At 37.2% G+C, this 18,230-nt stretch overlaps 1 protein-coding gene across 8 annotated transcripts in view; it reads left to right on the top strand.

Annotated features, from left to right (window-relative positions):
• The window catches only part of tfap2d (transcription factor AP-2 delta (activating enhancer binding protein 2 delta)), a 68,236-nt gene that overhangs the window by 39,219 nt on the left and 10,787 nt on the right, over nt 1–18,230 (top strand). The window contains exons 1-2 of one of the 8 annotated variants that reach the window (XM_016497903.1): nt 814–831; nt 10,153–10,229. The exons of 2 other annotated variants lie outside the window; for them this stretch is intronic. Coding sequence is in view for 1 of the 6 variants with exons in the window: in XM_016497897.1 (XP_016353383.1) it covers nt 706–831 (126 nt within the window). In the remaining 5 variants the exon portion in view is untranslated. Of the gene's footprint in view, nt 1–627; nt 832–9,705; nt 9,779–10,152; nt 10,230–10,398; nt 10,462–16,294; nt 16,313–17,089; nt 17,175–18,230 lie in introns of those variants that run through there. 5 more of the 8 variants (XM_016497902.1, XM_016497900.1, XM_016497901.1 and 2 more) reach the window with 5 other exon arrangements.

Genomic DNA, 18,230 nt, shown 5'->3' with positions numbered 1-18,230 from the left:
TATTGCGTTTAAAAGAGAACGATGGGAAGCGTGGGAGAAGTGAAATGCAGGGAGACAGGTGTTGGCAAAGAGCAAGCGAATGAAACATGAGGTGAGACAGACGGGCCGAGGAGGGGAGCAGGTAGAGAGACAGATAGTCTCTTATTCTCATTCATTTAGAGCAGATCTGATAAACACACACACACACACACACACAACCTCTCCGGCTGTACAGAGAGAAAGAAAAGAGCGGCTCTCTGCTCCCGCTATCTTGTCACATCGTATCCGCGCTGATGGGGGGGAGGGATCAGGGTTGGGGCGTCGCCTCAGGGCTCGTCGCCGAGCAACAAAAGACCACTCGGCTCGCGTTAGCCCTCCTGTCGGCCAATCAGGACTGACGGAACTCGGGCGCGGTCCACTGCTAGCCTTCAAATGCTAAGTGCTTCATTAGCCACCTTTCATATCGCCGTCGCCCCCGGCAACCCATTTTACACTCGCCATCCCTGGGAGCGCGGCAAAACTTCAGTCCACCGTCAGGCCACACACACACACACATATATATATATATATATATATATATATATATATATGTGTGTGTGTGTATGCTGTCATCAGTGAATTTTGTGGTTTCCAGAACCGCTCACAGTCACACAATCACAACGCTGAATTCGTTATGCGCACGCGTGACCGCAGAGTACAGCGTTAATTTGTTGTTATGAGTGTGTAATGTGGTTAGACATCACTGTGTGTGTGTGTGTGTGTGGCCTGAAGCTCAGCAGATGCCTGAAGCCTCTCCTGTCAGGATGGAGAGATCGGACGGAGAGGGAAACAGGAGAGAGCAGCTCCATCGGGGTACGGCTGTCTGTGTGTTTCCTGTTATCTTCCTCTCACTTTCCTCCTCTTCCTCAGTATGTCATGGTGAAGCCTTGAGTCAAACACACTGTCTTTCCTCAGGACTGAATTCACACTGAAATCTGGGAAAGAAGCGGCACTTGTACAGCACTAACAAGTAGCCTACCAGTATTTTTGGAGGTGCACTGTGGTATTTTTTTTATATACCAGAGTACCGTGCAAATATCATGGTATGTGAATGTTTTTAGCTGTTTAATTATGCATTGTCTGTAACAAAATACTATAGTATTACCATCTGCCACTGAACTAAAGGTTTACAGGGAAAGGCTGCAAACAAAAAGGGTTTAGTTGAATCTAGTTTTTCTTCCAGATCAAGATCAAGCACGTGGCGACAGAATAATAAATTGTTTAGCTTACAAAAAAGTAAACAAAATTGTGCTTGGCATCAAATACTGAAAATTATCAAATAATAACAATATGTAAAATAACATGAAAATTGATCAATTTTATAATTGCATTCAACAGCGTAAGATTGATTTACCAGCAACATGCACAAAACAATCATCAGGTTACATAATATATTACCATTAGAGAAATGAATACGCTAGAAGACAGTTTGCTTGGACACATGACTTTTGACATCATCAACAAAAGATATGGTGTTTACTCCTGCCTTTTAATAGTAAACAAAAACCTACAAAAAAAAAACATTTCTGTGATGTCTTTGCACAATTCTATGATTGGTTGTAGCATTTTAATATTTAGCATTGTGTCGCTGTCTTTGAGTTAGTCAGAACAAACCATTTTGATGGTTTAAAGAATATTCCAGGTTGAATACATCGTACAGTAAATAACATCTTTGACCTGATGTTGATCACCACAGACAATATTTTGATTTGTCACTCAGTTTGAGTAAAATAAAACAAAAATATACTGAAAGTTAAGCATATACAATGGAACTCTATGGTGCAGCCCTTGTATTTAACCCCAGAATTTTCTATTCATGAAAAGAAAAGAAAGTCTTGTAGTGTACATAATAATGTTAATGACAGTGTTAGAGGAATCAGCTGCATCTCTTCATGTCCTCATGTTTTCATCTCTTTGCTGTTTAATAGTACTTTAAATCTATCTGATTAATATATAAGAGAGACTATCTGCCATATTTGTTTAAATGAAAGATATGAGTTAATTACAAACCCGATTCCAAAACAGTTGGGACACTGTACAAATTGTGAGTAAAAAAGGAATGGATATAAAAAGAAGAGGGGATGCCACACAGTGGTAAACATGGCCTTGTCCCAACTTTTTTGAGATGTGTTGATGCCATGAAATTTAAAATCAACTTATTTTTCCCTTAAAATGATACATTTTCTCAGTTTAAACATTTGATATGTCATCTATGTTGTATTCTGAATAAAATATTGAAATTTGAAACTTCCACATCATTGCATTCTGTTTTTATTCACAATTTGTACAGTGTCCCAACTTTTTTGGAATCGGGTTTGTATAACAGTGCAGTGTCTTGCCCAAGATCTCATGTTCAGGTAATCCTTGACTGAGATAAACACATTTGTGACCCTGTACCACAAAACCAGTCTTAAGTCGCTTGGGTATATTTTTAGCAATAGCCAAAAAAGCATTGTATGGGTCAAAATTATTATGGGTCATTATTATTTTTCTTTTATGCCAAAAATCATTAGGATATTAAATAAAGATCATGTTCCATGAAGATATTTTGTAATTTCCTACCGTAAATATATCAAAACTTAATTTTTGATGAGTAATATGCATTGCTAAGAACTTCATTCGGATAACTTTAAAGGCGATTTTCTCAGTATTTAGATTTTTTTGCACCCTCAGATTCCAGATTTTCTAATAGTTGTATCTCGGCCAAATATTGTCCTATCCTAACAAACCATACATCAACGGAAAGCTTATTTATTCAGCTTTCAAATGATGTATAAAACTCAATTTAAAAAAATTGACCCTTATGACTGGTTTTGTGGTCCAGGGTCACATTTGTCTTTCTGTCCGAGACAGAGGACTCAAACTCAATACTTGGACTATTTAATTACTCAATGTAGTGAAATTAGAGTAGTGGAGGGAGAATGTAGGAATGTGAACAGTTGCGAATGACAGAATGGAATGAACATGTTTATCCTTGTTGTTTTTAGAAACGAGAGATTAGTCAAAATGAGTCTATGGTCGTGTCAGTAAACTCATACTGAATACAGAACACTCCTTTAATATGAGATGTGTTTTCTGGGTAATTTGTCAGAGGTTTTGTGTTTATGTCTGTCTAGAATATGAAGAAGAAATGCTTGAAGTGTTTAATAGGCCCAAACTGAGAGTGTGTGTGTGTGAGGGTCAGTCATACTGTATTCCCAGTGCTCCCTCTAGTGGACTGATTGTTTTACAGCTCAGTCAACAATCCCAGTGTCACACTCTTGATATGCTAGAGCATAAATTCATTTAGCATAGGCTTTTTGAATATGTTTATTTTTTATTTATATAAAGCTAATTATAATGACTATACAGTCATTATAAACTTTTGCATCTTTTGTAGAATAAAAAATATTGTTTACTTTATGAATCATTTTTACATTGACAACGTCTCCAAATTAGGGAGGTTTTTGTCAGATTTCAGTAACTTCTGTGGACACTTTTGTGCCCAAAGTGCTAAATAAACCCACACATACATTACACTGTGATTTTTTGTTACATACGTGTTTTTATTGTTATATTACATGTATACATTTGATTTGTCTCTGTGTTTATAGTGTTATAGAATAGTTTTGCATTTGTATAGTGTTATAGTATGTGTAACTGTGAGTGTGTGTGTCATTGTGTTTATATTTCTCTGTGTGTGTGTGAGTGATTCTGTTCCCCTGTGTTGGCCTGAGGGCACCTTCATTTCACAATTAATGGAGAGTCTCATGGGAGCTTCAGTCTCCCTCTTTTACATGAAACCTTCCTCTCCTCTTCCCTCCATCCCCCTCTCATCACATTCTCTTCTCTTCTCATTTTGTCTTTTGTCATTTTCAGCTCATCTTTTATCTCTTCTCTTTTTTTCTTCTGTCATTTCATTTCTAAATATTAATTTTTTGCCTTTTATTAGGATAGGACAATATATATTGACAGGGAAAGAAGTGGGAGAGAGAGGGGACAGGATTGGGAAAGAACCGCAAGCTAGGACTCGAACTCGGGTCGCCCAAAGCGTAACGGTGCTATATGTCACGCACTGCCCACGAGGCTATCGGCACCGACTATCATTTCTTTTCTACTTTTTTTCTCATCTCAACTCTACTTTTTTCCTCTGTTCTCATTCAGTCTCGTATTTCTTCTAATTCTCTAATTTTAATTCTTTGTCTTGTCATTTTCAGCTCATCTTTTCTTTCTCATGTAATTTCTTTAATTTTTTCTCACATCTTCTCATGTTGTCTCATCTATTCTCATTTTGCGTCTTCTCTTCTCATTTAATCATTTCTTTAGATTCTTCCCATTTTGACTAATTTGTCATATTCAGCTCATTCTCTTCTTATTTCATTCTCATTTATCTCATTTTCTTCTCTTCCATTCTCATTCCATCTCTTATTTAGTTTCTTAGTAATGAATTTTTAGCTAATCTTTCCTCAACTCATCTTTATTTTTTTCTCTCATCTCTGGTTTCTTCTCATTTGGTCTCTTCTCTCATTTTTTCCTTTTCTCTGCTCATATCATATTCTTTTCTCACCTCTGCTCTTCTTGTCTCTTTCATCTCTTCTCTATTATTTTCTTGTTTCTTCTCATCTCTTTTCATTTCATCTCTTCCTTTGTCTAGTCTCATTTCGTCTCACAACTCCTTACCTCTTATTTGAATCCTCTTTTATTTCATCTCCGCTATCGTTTTTTTTTTTTTTCTGGCTTCTTGTCTCTGCTCATTTCTTTTCTCTTATTTTAATGTCTTATTCTTTTACTTATTTCTATATTCATTTCTATATTTAATTTCTTCTTTTGTCAGCTCATCTTTTCTAATCTCTTCTGTTCATTATAATTTTTGTCTCTTTTCTTATTTTCTTCCCCTCTCTGTTTATTTCTTCTAATTTCACCTTCTTGTCCCTTTCATCTCGTTTTCTCTTTGCCATTTTCTTTTCTCCGATTTTCTTGTTTCTTCTCATTTCCTCTCTTTTCATTTGCTCTTTTGTCTTCTTGTCTAATCTCATCTCATTTATTATTTTAAATCCCTAAAATCAGAAGAGAAAAATATTTTAACTCGAGAATTTCATGAATTTCACCCTCCCACAAAACACACAACAACACACAACTAAAGAACACGACAGGCCACATCACACATCCACATTTTTTGCTTGCATGTATAAAAACCTTTTCAGCTTCCGTGTGTCTCTGTAGGCCGCATGCGTCTCGTGTGCACCACGCAAGTTTGCGTTTGTTATACTATATTAAAGCACACGCGAAACCTTTTGGTTTATTTAGATAAAGACATTCCCAAAACCACACAGACGAATCTCCACAGAACAGAATAAAATCTCAGGGAGCGTTTGATCACGAGAGGAACGAGGAGAACTCCTCCTTTTTAAATGATTGCGTCACCTCGTCTTCCACCCCGTTCCCTCTTTCTCTCTCTCTGCCTCTTGAGATCTCCTTAAATACGGAGAGAACTGAAAATTTCATTTCTTCCTCCATAGGTAATCAACATCAAACGCGCGCGCGCACTTTGTCTCACCCGCGACGACACTTTCGATCACCTCGCGCAGTCTCACCTGTGTCATCAATCAGAGTGTCTCTCCGCACAATGCATTATGGGAAGGAGTTCAGAGCTGTCAGGCATCATGAAGCGTTATCGTGCGCGCACGCAGCAGGAGTAATGCGAGGCGTCTGCGGTGTCAAGCGTTGTGTTTAATGTGATTCTCTCTCTAGTACACCGCGTGTGTAGCATTCTGCGGCTGCTGTTTACCATGCAATAATACAACAAGTGTGTGTTTGAAGTGTGACTGCGCTGTGCTCTTGTGCGGGCAGAAGGGGACGGCACGTCACCGCTCATAAACTCATTTCAGACTGGAACCGTGTCTTGTTAAGAGAGACATTGTGTTACTGTGTTTGACCTGGAGCTGGTTAGATTGACAGAGTGAGTTTTATCCTGCAGGTACGGCTGACGCGGAGAGTCTTTCGTAACGGTGAGAAACAGGGCTACCTTATTTTGCAACGCGGAAGTAAGCTCTTTTCTGTGAATGTGGGCGAGACTTCCGTTTCATTAGTTGCTCCAGGTAAATAACTAGAAGAAAAACAGTGCTGTAAACAGTAAAACTAGGCTATTTGCACTACAAACCAGTGTGTTTATGATTACAATAATGTGTGAAATTATATGATAACAAATAGGCTACCAGTTTAAAATAGGCCATCAAGCAGGATAATGGACTGTGATGGACTTGTACTGCTAAAATGTCAAGGGAATGACACCGGAAGTCTGGCACGTTCAAGTTATAAATGGCGGCACCCACATATTTAGAGGGTTCTTGGCCACCAATCTCACGTTTTGGGAGACCATTAATAGCCTACATTTTAAAAATGGCTTTGTCAGTCCCTGTTTACTTTTTAATAAGTTCGGTCCATTTGTGAATGACTCATGAGTGCACCTTATAATAACTTTCTCTGAAACAAATTTCCCTCTTCAGCTAAAGTTACCTAGACCACACAGTTGTTTGATAGTTTTTTAGGCAACTGTTATGGGTCTTTCTGATGTCTTCCCATAATTATCACAGTAATTTAATGCATTAGTGATAAATAAATAAATTTTACTGTAGTAAATAGCAAATAAAGATAGATTTTATATAGAAGCATTACCATTAGGGTAAATAAAGATGCTCAAGAGGTGAACTTGAACTTCGGCATCTGGTCACAATTATAGTTTCCCAATCTCTCATTCAGGCTCTGCCTGGCAAGAAATGCCATCTTTCACCTATTCTTTTTTTTTTTATTATTATTATTATTTGTTGTTCAACCCACTCATTGTCCAACACAACTTTCGAAGATATTTCCTCTGGTATTTCTGTTGTAATTATGGCAACATTACTTGTTTTCAAACTTTTTTGTTAACAGAAACTGGGAGTTTTGATATTAAATGAAACGGTTTATTTAGTGATTCTGCAAGATTCACGATTCTCATTCTGTGTGTTTATAATAAAAATAATAGTTATTGTAGGGGAAAAGAAATAGATTTTAATTTTAGTTTAACATTCAAATTAAGCTTTGTTTTGTTTGTAATATAATTATTATTAAGTCATCCTGTGGCCTCATTGCAAGTTTGCTGAGGCCCCGGCCACCTGGTTGAGAACCACTTTTTTAATCATTTCTATACTCTACATCAAACAGGTATTTAAAGATTGAACTTGTTTACATGCTCATTTCAGTCCCAAAACAGGTAAAACACATTTTAATACCTGTCAACATCAACAAGAAATGTTGTTAAGAATAAACTCTACAGCTCATTTGTAGGAACCAGAACATTCTTACAATCACTTCCCATTAGTAACTGTGCCACACTAAAATCACTACGTGGTACTACAGTAAAACAATTGTAACTTGTTATTAGCCACCACTGTCATCTAACTGAATGCCTTTTACACAGTTGAAAGCAGAAGCCATATTACTTTATTTTGGCTTTTACATTAGTAATAATAGCAGCAGTAGTAGAAAGCATGGTCGGCTATTTTGATGTAAACAGTAGCTAAAATAAGTCTGTATCAAGGCTGTATTTGACCCAAATGACCCAAAATACAGTAAAAACAGTAATATTGTGAAATATTATTACAAATTAAAATAGCTGTTTTCTATTTGAATATTTTTAAAAATGTAATATATTCCTGTGATGTAAAGCTGAATTTTCAGCATCATTACTCCAGTCTTCAGTGTCACATGATCCTTCAGAAATCAGTCAACAATTATCAGTGTTGAAAACAGTTGCGCTGCTTCATATTTTTGTGAAAACTGATACATTTTTTTTTCAGGATTCTCTTATGAATTGAAAGTTCAAATGAACAGCATTTATTTGAAATAGAAATCGTTATAATAATTTACTGTCACTTTTGATCAGTTTAATGCATACTTCCTGAATGAAATAAATGTATTTCAAGAAAAAACCCTGCAAACAGGTATTGTATACAAGATGATCTGATCAGAAATGATAATAGTACATTTCTGGTGCTCATGAGTTCTTTATATCACCTTGTCAGGTTGTTACTGCAGTAATATTGTCACAGTATTCATTGAGTGTGTGTTTAAACTCAGATTGACTGATAGAGGCTTCAGGGAATTTGCTCGTGGCTTTTGCCTGTAACCTTTATATAAAACCAGGTTTTGATTTGAAACGTCTCACTAACACCCGTGACACTGCATTTCAGGAACAAGTTTGCAGAGTGTGTTTCTGCAAAAGCCAGACGTGCGTCTCGTCGGACAGTTGGGTGTTTAGGTTATCCAGCTCACATCGAGAGGCTGAGAGTTTTCACGCTGTGTGTGTGAGAATGTGATATTGTCTCTTTGTCGAGTGGGAAGGTCTGCGGCGCGTAATTAGAATATGGGCTCCTGTGTTGTGACTGGCTTCTTTGAGCGAGCTCACCTGTGTGCTTCCTGCTCATTAGAATTCTCATGCATATTAATAAGGAGCAGAGGCGCAGCACGCCCTAGCTTGGCCGCAGGGCATCATGGGAGATTACTTGCATGAGTAATCCCGCTGGCTGGAGTTGGTCCAGAGCTCCACAGCTGTCCGTCAAAGCACAGGCGGGCAGAAGGGCATCAGGGTGTGGCGGGGCAGGGCAGTAAAGGGCTAGCGTTTAGCATGGACTTAGCATTAGCTCATGGGGGAGGAAGTGAATCTCCTTTTGCATCGTAATGAGAGGGGTTTTATGGCGGTTTTGCTGATTAGCTTCTATTTAGTATGGTGACCCATACTTGGAATTAGTGCTCTGCATTTATCCCATCCAAAGTGCACACACACAGCAGTGAACACACACACACACACCGTGAACACACACCCGGAGCAGTGGGCAGCCATTTTTTTGCTGCGGTGCCCGGGGAGCAGTTGAGGGTTCGGTGCCTTGCTCAAGGGCACCTCAGTCGTGGTACTGAAGGTGGGAGAGAGCGCTGTACATTCACTCCCCCCACCTACAATCCCTGCCGGTACGAGACTCGAACCCACAACCTTTGGGTTACGAGTCCGACTCTCTAACTATTAGGCCACAACTTCCCCATGTCTAGCGCTGAACTACAAAAACATGTTGCTGAGGTGATAGAATCACTTCAATAGCATTTCAGTGTACACTATACAATTCAAAGGTTTTGGGTTGGTAAGATTTTTTAAATGTTTTTGAAATAATTCTCTCCAAGGCTGCATTTATTTGATTAAAAACACAGTAAAAACAGTAATATTGTGAAATATTTGTACAGTTTAAAGTATCCATTTTCCATTTGAAACATTTCTGATTATTATCAATGTTGAACACAGTTGTGCTGCTTAATATTTTTATGGAAAATTTTATCCATTTTAGAATAGAACAATTCAAAAGAACAGCATTTATTTAAAATAGAAATGTTTTGCATCATTATAAACGTCTTTACTGTAACTTTTGATCAATTTAATGCAATCTTGATGAATAAACTTTCTTTTAAAAAATCTTACTGACCTCAAACTTTTGAACAGTAACTTGTGGCTTTTATTTATCATATAAGTATCACAAAAGTAATCCATATGACTTTTGCAATATTTTCCAATATCAAAGTTGCATGATATTTTTCAGACTGAACTCTAAACAGACTTTTATGCTGATTTTGCATCCTTTTTTGAAAGCTTTTTAGTTTTTTATGGAAAAGAGTGACCAGCAGTTCTTCATATTTTCTCCTTTTCTGTTCCACGGAAGAAATACAAGTTATATGGATGGTTTGAAACGTCACATAAGTGAGTAAAAAATATTTAGTAAAAAATAGTATATATAGTAACAGAATCTTATTGTGTTATGTTGTTTTAAACGTGATGACACATGTTGCTTCATTTCTCAAAACCCACACAAGAAACTACATTATAGAGGCCAAAGTCTTTCGTAATAAAACATGTAAGATTAACCAGCAGTGGCATCAAGGGAAGGGAACACCCACTTTTTATCATCCAATCAGTTCCCAATAGATAAAATCAAGTCCTTCCCTACTTTGTTGAACATTCAGTTTCACTTGAAAATAATACCTTGCATAAGTAAAATTGGTTGCAAATGCTGATTCATGTTGCCTTGGCATGTTTCTTGACCTAAACACTGATGTTTCCATTCATTCCTTCAGCTTTCATTCTAAAGCAGCCAAATCAAGTGAACTCTGAAGAGATTTTTGCTGTATCATTTGATTGAGAACAATGCAAGGTGGGTGCAAATTTCTTTATCAATGTTTATCTCTGTGGTACAGAAATGAGATTTCACATTTGCTGGAATTAAATGTTTGGTTGCAGAAGAGCAGTATTGATCTGTCCTGCTCCAGCACTCTGAAGTCTATTAGTGTTTCCACATCATCAAACATATGAAAGTGTATGCCGTGTGTGTGTGTGTGTGTGAAGCACACAGCGCTGGGTGAACTGCACACCGACCTGTCACTCAGGTAATTACTGTATTCTTTAAGGAAGGACAGAAAGCCTTGTGTTCTTTTCTGGAAGATGGTTTTGGGGTAAAGCTTATCAGTGACAGATGACACCGTTACACATGTGAAACACCTCAATGTGAACTTTTTACTGATTTGAAATCCATTAAGCAGAGTCATATATAGGAGCAGATTATAAAACACGATACACTAATGTTTAAAAGCTTTTGAAAGAAGACTCTTCTGCTCACCAAGTCTCCGTTTATTTGATCAAAAATACAAAATAACAGTAATATTGTGAAATATTATTACAAATTTTTCTATGTGAATATATTGCAAACATATGAAAGTGTATGCCGTGTGTGTGTGTGTGTGTGTGAGAGAGAGAGAGAGAGAGAGAATGTGAGAGGTAGGGAACACAGTGGGGTTCACATGATCCTTCAGAAATCATTCTAATATGCTGATTTGCTGCTCAAGAAACATTGCTTATTATTATCAGTGTTGAAAACAGTTCCACATAACATTTTTTCAGCATTCTTTGAAATAGAAATCTTGGTAACACTTTATTTTAAGGACAAATTCTCACTATTATCAGCATGCATATTATTAGCATGTTGGCTGTTTAATAGTACTTAAAAAGCACATATTAATAGCTTATTCTGCATGACCATATTTTAATAAGCAGCAAATAAGGGGTTTATTGAGGCAGAAGTCATAGTTAATAGTTAGTAAATAGTGATAATTGAACCTTAAAATAAAGTGTGACCAAAATTTAATTCTTTAATAAAAACAAAAATTATGGATCTTTTCACATTTCCGGGTTTATTCCGGGTTTTTCACATTTCTGGGTAAACTTCTAGTGGTAAACAGACTCTACAACAAAAGCATTTCTATAATTAAAAAATAATTAAAAAATGTTGGGAGATTGATTACATTGGTCACTTGTCCCTCATTTTCTCTAAAAAAAAATAATAAAAACACGGAAGTGAAAGGATTGGCTCTCTGTAAACATTAACATACCCAACTGTTTCAATACTAAAGCCACAAGATGTACACAATATGAGTGTTATGATTATGCATATGAAATCACTTCCTGATCTTTCCTGTTTAGAGTTATCCAATTTTACAACTCTCATGACAACACCATAAACCCTAAAATGCTAAAATGACTGCACAATGGTTCAAACAGCTTTACAGCTCAAATAATACACACATTTTAGCAAAAAAGAAAGTAATGTAAGTGCATTTATAAAATTATTAATCACATTTATGCTTTTAATCCCTCCAAAAATGTGCTCCATTTACTTCCAATATAAGTGCCTCACCAAAAGATCTATTTTTGCATTTTTTTTTGCTATTTAAAGAAACCAAGCTATGAGCCATTTGCCACGAATGAGCCATTTGAGCAACATTATGCTTTGAATGCTGAGACATTAAGTTTACCTTGTAATGAGCAGAAATATTAATTATAAATGAGCTGATGTTAAAATGCATTTACATAGTAACTAGAATACAAATAAGGCTGTTGAAAAGCATGCAATTAGACATTGTTATTTTACATACAGTATATAGACTGCAATTCAGCAGATTACACACAATATTACTAGACACATTCACACACTTAATTACAGAGTTCATTTAATTATTCTGCTTGCGGTGATACAGTTTTATATTGTAGTTGATTGTAACACAACATGGACACCATAATATAAAGTAAAACCCAAAAAGTAAAATCAAAGTTAGCTGTAAAACTAAACCAAGAGCATCTTGGTTCATTTCTTGTGGCAGTAATGAGAACAGAAAATGAAAATATTTTGAAGATGGACGTTGTCATCTTCAGCATTTTCATCCATCTGATATTGTGCTGGAGAAACGGTGTTAATGTCATAATGTCTATACGAGTCGGGTGTATTACAGAGCATCTGACATTGAGTATGTGCTTGTGTGTGTAGGTTACCATTTGATTGACAGGTGAGCAGAGTCTCAGTGCTCTGGGCTTCATAATCAGCAGCTTTATTCCGAGCACAAAGGATTGTGGGAAGAGAGGGATGAGAGAAGCCGAGAAGTGCAGAATAGTAAAATTCCCAGAGGAGAGGAGGGGTTGCCTTCTCTCCTTTGTTTATTTCTTTGCTCTCCTTTGAACAGGTTCTCAGTGTGTGTGTTTTTGGGAGTGCAGGTAGTGTATCTGTGGTGTTTTTTGAGTATGTGCGCAGCTCGGTGTGTGTGTTTTGAAACGAGTGTTGTTCTCATTATGACTGATAAATCAAAAGCGCGATTAATTTCTGAGCACGTCTTCCCTGGTGCTGTTGCTCCAGCTGTTCAGTGCTCCTCATGCACATAAAACGGACGCTCTGATTGGATGAACTCTAAGTCAGTCAATCAAAAGGGTGGGTGTGTCCATGTGGCGGGGCTTAGTGATATTTTTGTATTCGAGATATTTTTCCTGCATTATTTTGTTTTCTGAGTTTTATAGAACATTCGTCAGGATAAGTGGGATTTATTTTTATTTAAACTGCAATTAAAATTTTTTAAAATAGTTGTAGAACCTTCTTAATGAGGTTAAGCACCAAATTTTAAGTTAAACATTACTATTTCTTCCTTGGATTAATCGCTTTTGCTTGTTTTGGATGAATGAATAACTGTGAAATGAAGTAAATGTGTAATTTGTCCACTAAACTGGACTATTAGTGAGCTGATGCTACTGCGGCTCAAACTTTCCATCCTCTCCGGGCAGCTGTGTTTTTCCAGTGAAGGTTTTATTCAAGCCGGCGTTTCTCAGAACTGCTGCTGAAACCCATTTACTTCAGCTCCAGGAAGTCAATAGCATCAGTTCTCTTTCTTCTCTGCTTTTTCTTTTCTCTCTTTCGTTAGAACTACTTGGTATGTTCACAACGTTCCTTGGCCATCAGTCTGTTTATCAGTCTTTTCGTTGCATCTTTCTTTCCATTTCTGACGTCTGTCCACATGTTTCAGGAAGGATTTTACAATGAGAAATGATTCAAGTGATTGTTGTTTAGTGCCATTTATAAACTCCAGCTTCGAGTGATTGTTCATAAACGGAAACAAGAATAAAACCCAAATCATCTTGAGTAAAACTTTTGACCGTCTAACTCGCTTTTCTTAAAGTTTTCCTGTTTAGAAGATGCCATAGTTACCCATATTTACACTATCTGAGCCTGTCTCTTTCTCTGTGTATTTTTGTGCAGTCGTATAAGTGATTTTCTCGTTTTGCCCACTGATTAAGCTCATATCCATAAACAAAACGACCTCGTTTAACAGATTACAAAGGAATTACACGATCAAAGAGCAAAAGTCAGGATGTATAAGAGAGTGGGAGAGAGAGCGAGCGAGTGTGTGAGTGAGAAGGAGATTGTTTGTGTGTGAGATGGAGAGAGAGGGATACAGCTCTTGCCCTGCTCTGTCTGATATCGGAATCCATTTTGTGCTGAATGAACGTAACAACTAATCCCGCCCTCTGGTACAGGCCTCAGGGTCTCTAACACACACTCACACACACACACACACACACACACACACACACACACACACAGCAGACACACTGAGCATTTACATGCATTCAAAGAACCATCATTTTGTTGCATTCCAACATGTTTTTATAAATGCACACTGTTTTGTGAATGAATACTGACTGATTTGCACTAAATAATGTGTGCTCGAGAGGGTAGGTTGCACTACAAAATACACTAGTCACCAACTTACTTTTTTTGAAGTAGCATGCTATTTACTCTAAAATAACAATTTCATGTATATGCAGCAACATCTGAATATTATCCTTCTAATTGGGTTTCAATGAAAATGGTGTTACCATTGAACTGATTAAGTTTAATTAGATTTCAGCGGTTTTGAACTAGACACACTGTCACTTTATGGAAGCTAAACAGATAAATCATACAGTAAAGAATGTAGGACATCTTCAACATTCAGGAGGTTGTCTGTTTGTTGATGGGCATCTGCTGATAGGCACATGAGCATTTTGGCTTTACTGTCATGATTAGTGGTTAATTAGTTGTGACCAGTTTTGCTATTGCTGTAAAACGCCATTGATAACTGTAGGATGGATTATAAATTTAACTATCCAACTATAAATAGCAACTAACTGTTTAATTGATGGTTTTTGTTATCTTGTTGAATAAGCTTGTTGAATAACCTCTGCTAAAAAGGATTAGTAATGACAGATAATCTAGATTAGATGAAATTGGATTAAACTGGATCTGGATTAAAAATCAAACTACATGTTCAGTCACAGAAAAGCCCATTCAGCATGAAAGCAGGCTGTTATTTAATACAAGTTTTCCTCACTGTGTAGCACTGCCTCTGATGAACATAATGGAGTATTGATCCATGTTCATGGCCAAAATGGAGTTTAATATGACTTTTGATGATCAGCTCCACAAGCTGCCCTCTACAGATTGAGGTATTTATATATATATATATATATATATATATATATATACACACTCTAAAAAATGCTGGGTTAAAAAGGGTACTCTAATGCTGTGCTGGGTTAAAAAGGGACAACCCCAGCTATTGGGTTGTTTTGACCCAGCGGTTGGGTTCAAAACAACCCAACCGCTGGGTCAAAACAAGCCAATAGCTGGGTTATATTTAACCCAGCATTTTTTTTTAGAGTGTATATATATATTAATTTTGAGATGAATCCCAATTTAGCACATGAAGGGCTTTTAAATGAAGAAGTAGGCCTTTCTGAGGATGGTTGTGGTTAAAGTACAGTGTTGGAATGATGTTAAAGCCTTACATTGCTATAAAACTGACTGGAGTATCGTGTCCAGAAGTTTACCGTAACGCTCCGTTTGTATAATGGACCTTTGACTCGGAACTAATGAAGAAATGAGACGGAAACAACTGATGACAGAAGTTAAAGACTGTGTCAACAAACAGATGCTGTAGGCCTATGTAGAATGTATTACTTTTATTTGTCGGAAATTACAAGCTCGGTGAAAAATAATGCTTGTCAGGTCTTTCCTGAAATTGAATATTAGTAGGCCTATTTTTTTTTACCAAACATTTTATGTAGGGTAAATTTTATTAGCTATGTGAATTATTGTTATTATTATTTTTATTAATTTTATATTAGCCTGTGAAAATAATTTTGAGGCCTTCATTACGGTTTTGTGAGTTTTGGTTTGTGTGTGTGGCAGATTGTTATTTTGGCAGATTGTTCTTTTAATTAACGCTCATTTGCCCGCATCTGCCACGTGTATAGATTTAAATTAATTTTTAAGATTCAGCTTAGTTCACTCAAGGAAAAATAATACACTAGAGCTAGAGGTCAGTGGAGTTTGTTTACTGAGCGAAATGAATTTGCAGTTGGTCATTTGACAAGAGACCGCATTTGGTTCGTATTTTGACAGATCTAGGAGACGGGAGAAAAACAGTTATTGAGTGCAAGTAGTTAAAATCCTCTCGTTGTTTTTGATCAACAGTTTCTGTGATTACAGTCTTTCACTGACCATTTATTGACTGTAGTTTGGAAGCTACGAAAAGGACCGAACAGTCCAACCTGAGTCCTCATCGTGAATTTATTAATTTTTTTTGTGAGGTAAATATGTCCAATGATACTGTCTTTCACAGCTAAATTTTCATGGCATAAACTGAGTGAGATGTACGTTATATGTTTCTGTTCACCCTGTTAAACACCTAATGAAATTAACCAAATAATGTGTTTTTCCCAACAGAGAGAAAATTAATTTAGTGCACTTCATTAACTAAGCCAAACACCACGCGCTGAAACTGACGCTGCGCCCCTCCCTCTCCAAATCTGTTAGCATATAAAACACTGCCTGTGTGTGTGGTAAATGTAGGTCACATCGATGAGGACTGCGCATACTTTGTAAATATAATTATCTTGTAAACACCTTATTCCATGTTTTACAGTCTAGAGAGCCGTTACTTAACGGACGCCGACACCATATTGAGCTTCACTCACACATCCTCATCTAGATTAACTTCATTTGGCCACTTGTCAAATAGGCCACTACACAATGCAAGACAAACATCACGTTGAATTTAAGTTAAATTAAAACGTTTTTATTTTCTCTATCACTATCCTATATTTTTAGATTCACTCTATTAGCAGTTATGGTTTTAGATGTTCGATCACTGGTGCCAAACTTTATATTTATATAAAAAAAATAAAAAAAAAGCAATGCTCTGGCAAATTTTTGGGGTCGTCAGTTGTTTTTTTTTTTTTAAAGAAAGTTTTAGAAATTGCAAAATGACTAACTCTTAAATTGGATAAATTCACCATGTTTACACAGAAATGTTGAAATCGGTTATTTCTACTAGTGTTTTCGTCTTTTAAACTTTATTGGTAATTGTAACTTTTGTTAGAAATGTTTGCGTGTCGGCCAAAACATTTCGATCTTGCATGTTGATATGGTTGCAAATTAATTCAGGTTTTAAGAGTCACCAGCATATTTGTTTTAGCTTATGATTGTTGCTGCTCCAAATGACAGTTCTTATGATCTGGTGGCAGCCAGCTGCTAGTCACAGTTTGCGACGCTTTTAATCCAATGTTAAATCAATTACAGTCAACTCTGGGCCAAACTATACTGGGATGGACACCTCCTCTAAAGTTTCATTTTGCATCTGTTATTTTTATTTCTAGTTTTCCATGGATTGGTGGCGGATTTACGTGGTGGAACCATCTCGAGGAGCATCCAGACCGAACAGATGGACTCGAGCCCTGACCGGTATAGCGTGCATATGTGCATCCGCTGCTTTGCGCGTTGAGCCCTATTAAGACCGTCTACCGTGCAACTGGTGCTTCGCTCAATCCCGCGAGCCCTCGCAGACTACACAAGAGAAAGCTTCTAATCCCTCACGTGAGAGGACGGGTTCTCTCGCGCTCACATCGTGTAATTTACAGTCTGCCTGGAGGCCTTAGATATATATCTGAAACCAGACCGTGTTATTTCATAAGAGCCTCCTGCTGGGCGATTCATTTCCACAGTCACCTCGAGACCTTACAACAACCAGCTCCGTTTTGTATTCTATTATTCTGTTTTTTGGTATTCAACATTGAGTTTACGAACCATTTGTTGACTATATTTGGCTAGCCTATATTCGCTATGGTTTTATTAGCCTATCTGATTAGCCTACATTGTGCTACGTTGATCTGAATTCATCCTTGTGTTATTGGGTCTTCAGGGATCATATATTTAATTTCCTTTCCTTTCTGTTTCGTTTGCCAGAGAAACGGAGAGAGAAAGAGCCAATGATGTAGGCCTGCTAGCTCAATAATATGTCTACTTAAAATAACATCAGCCGTTTTAGCTCGCCCATTAAATGAAAATAAAATGAGGCTTCCCTTCTCCCACGTTGTTTTGCGAGTAAAACATTTATGAAGCGGAATACGTCAGTATATGTGTATGTTTGTGAGAGGATCCTCCCTTTGCGCGAGACACCGGGCGCTCGAGGCGTCTCCGTCCGCCCTTCTCATGCACAAGGGCGTGAGCCCGCGGTAATTTGGGTTAAGTAAGGAGAGCATCAGCTTTTTAAACACTTAAAAACTGCTAAAGCTCTCGTAGACACAAAAACCCAAAGACTCGAGTATTTTGCTGCTGGGGAGGGAGGAGACTGACTGGGGCTGACTTAAACACACACATTTGCACATGAGCAAAAAGTCTTACTCATAAATTGTTAAGCGTCATTAGAGATTTAATTTTCATGGGAACAATATATATAGCTATTAATATTTAGGAAATGTATATGGGTAAAACGGGTGTCCGTGTCTTTTCAATGCACCT

The sequence above is a fragment of the Sinocyclocheilus anshuiensis genome, unplaced genomic scaffold, assembly GCF_001515605.1.
Source record: "Sinocyclocheilus anshuiensis isolate Anshui unplaced genomic scaffold, SAMN03320099.WGS_v1.1 scaffold38, whole genome shotgun sequence".
Lineage (NCBI taxonomy): Eukaryota > Metazoa > Chordata > Actinopteri > Cypriniformes > Cyprinidae > Sinocyclocheilus > Sinocyclocheilus anshuiensis.
This window is presented reverse-complemented; position numbering and strand designations above follow the sequence as displayed.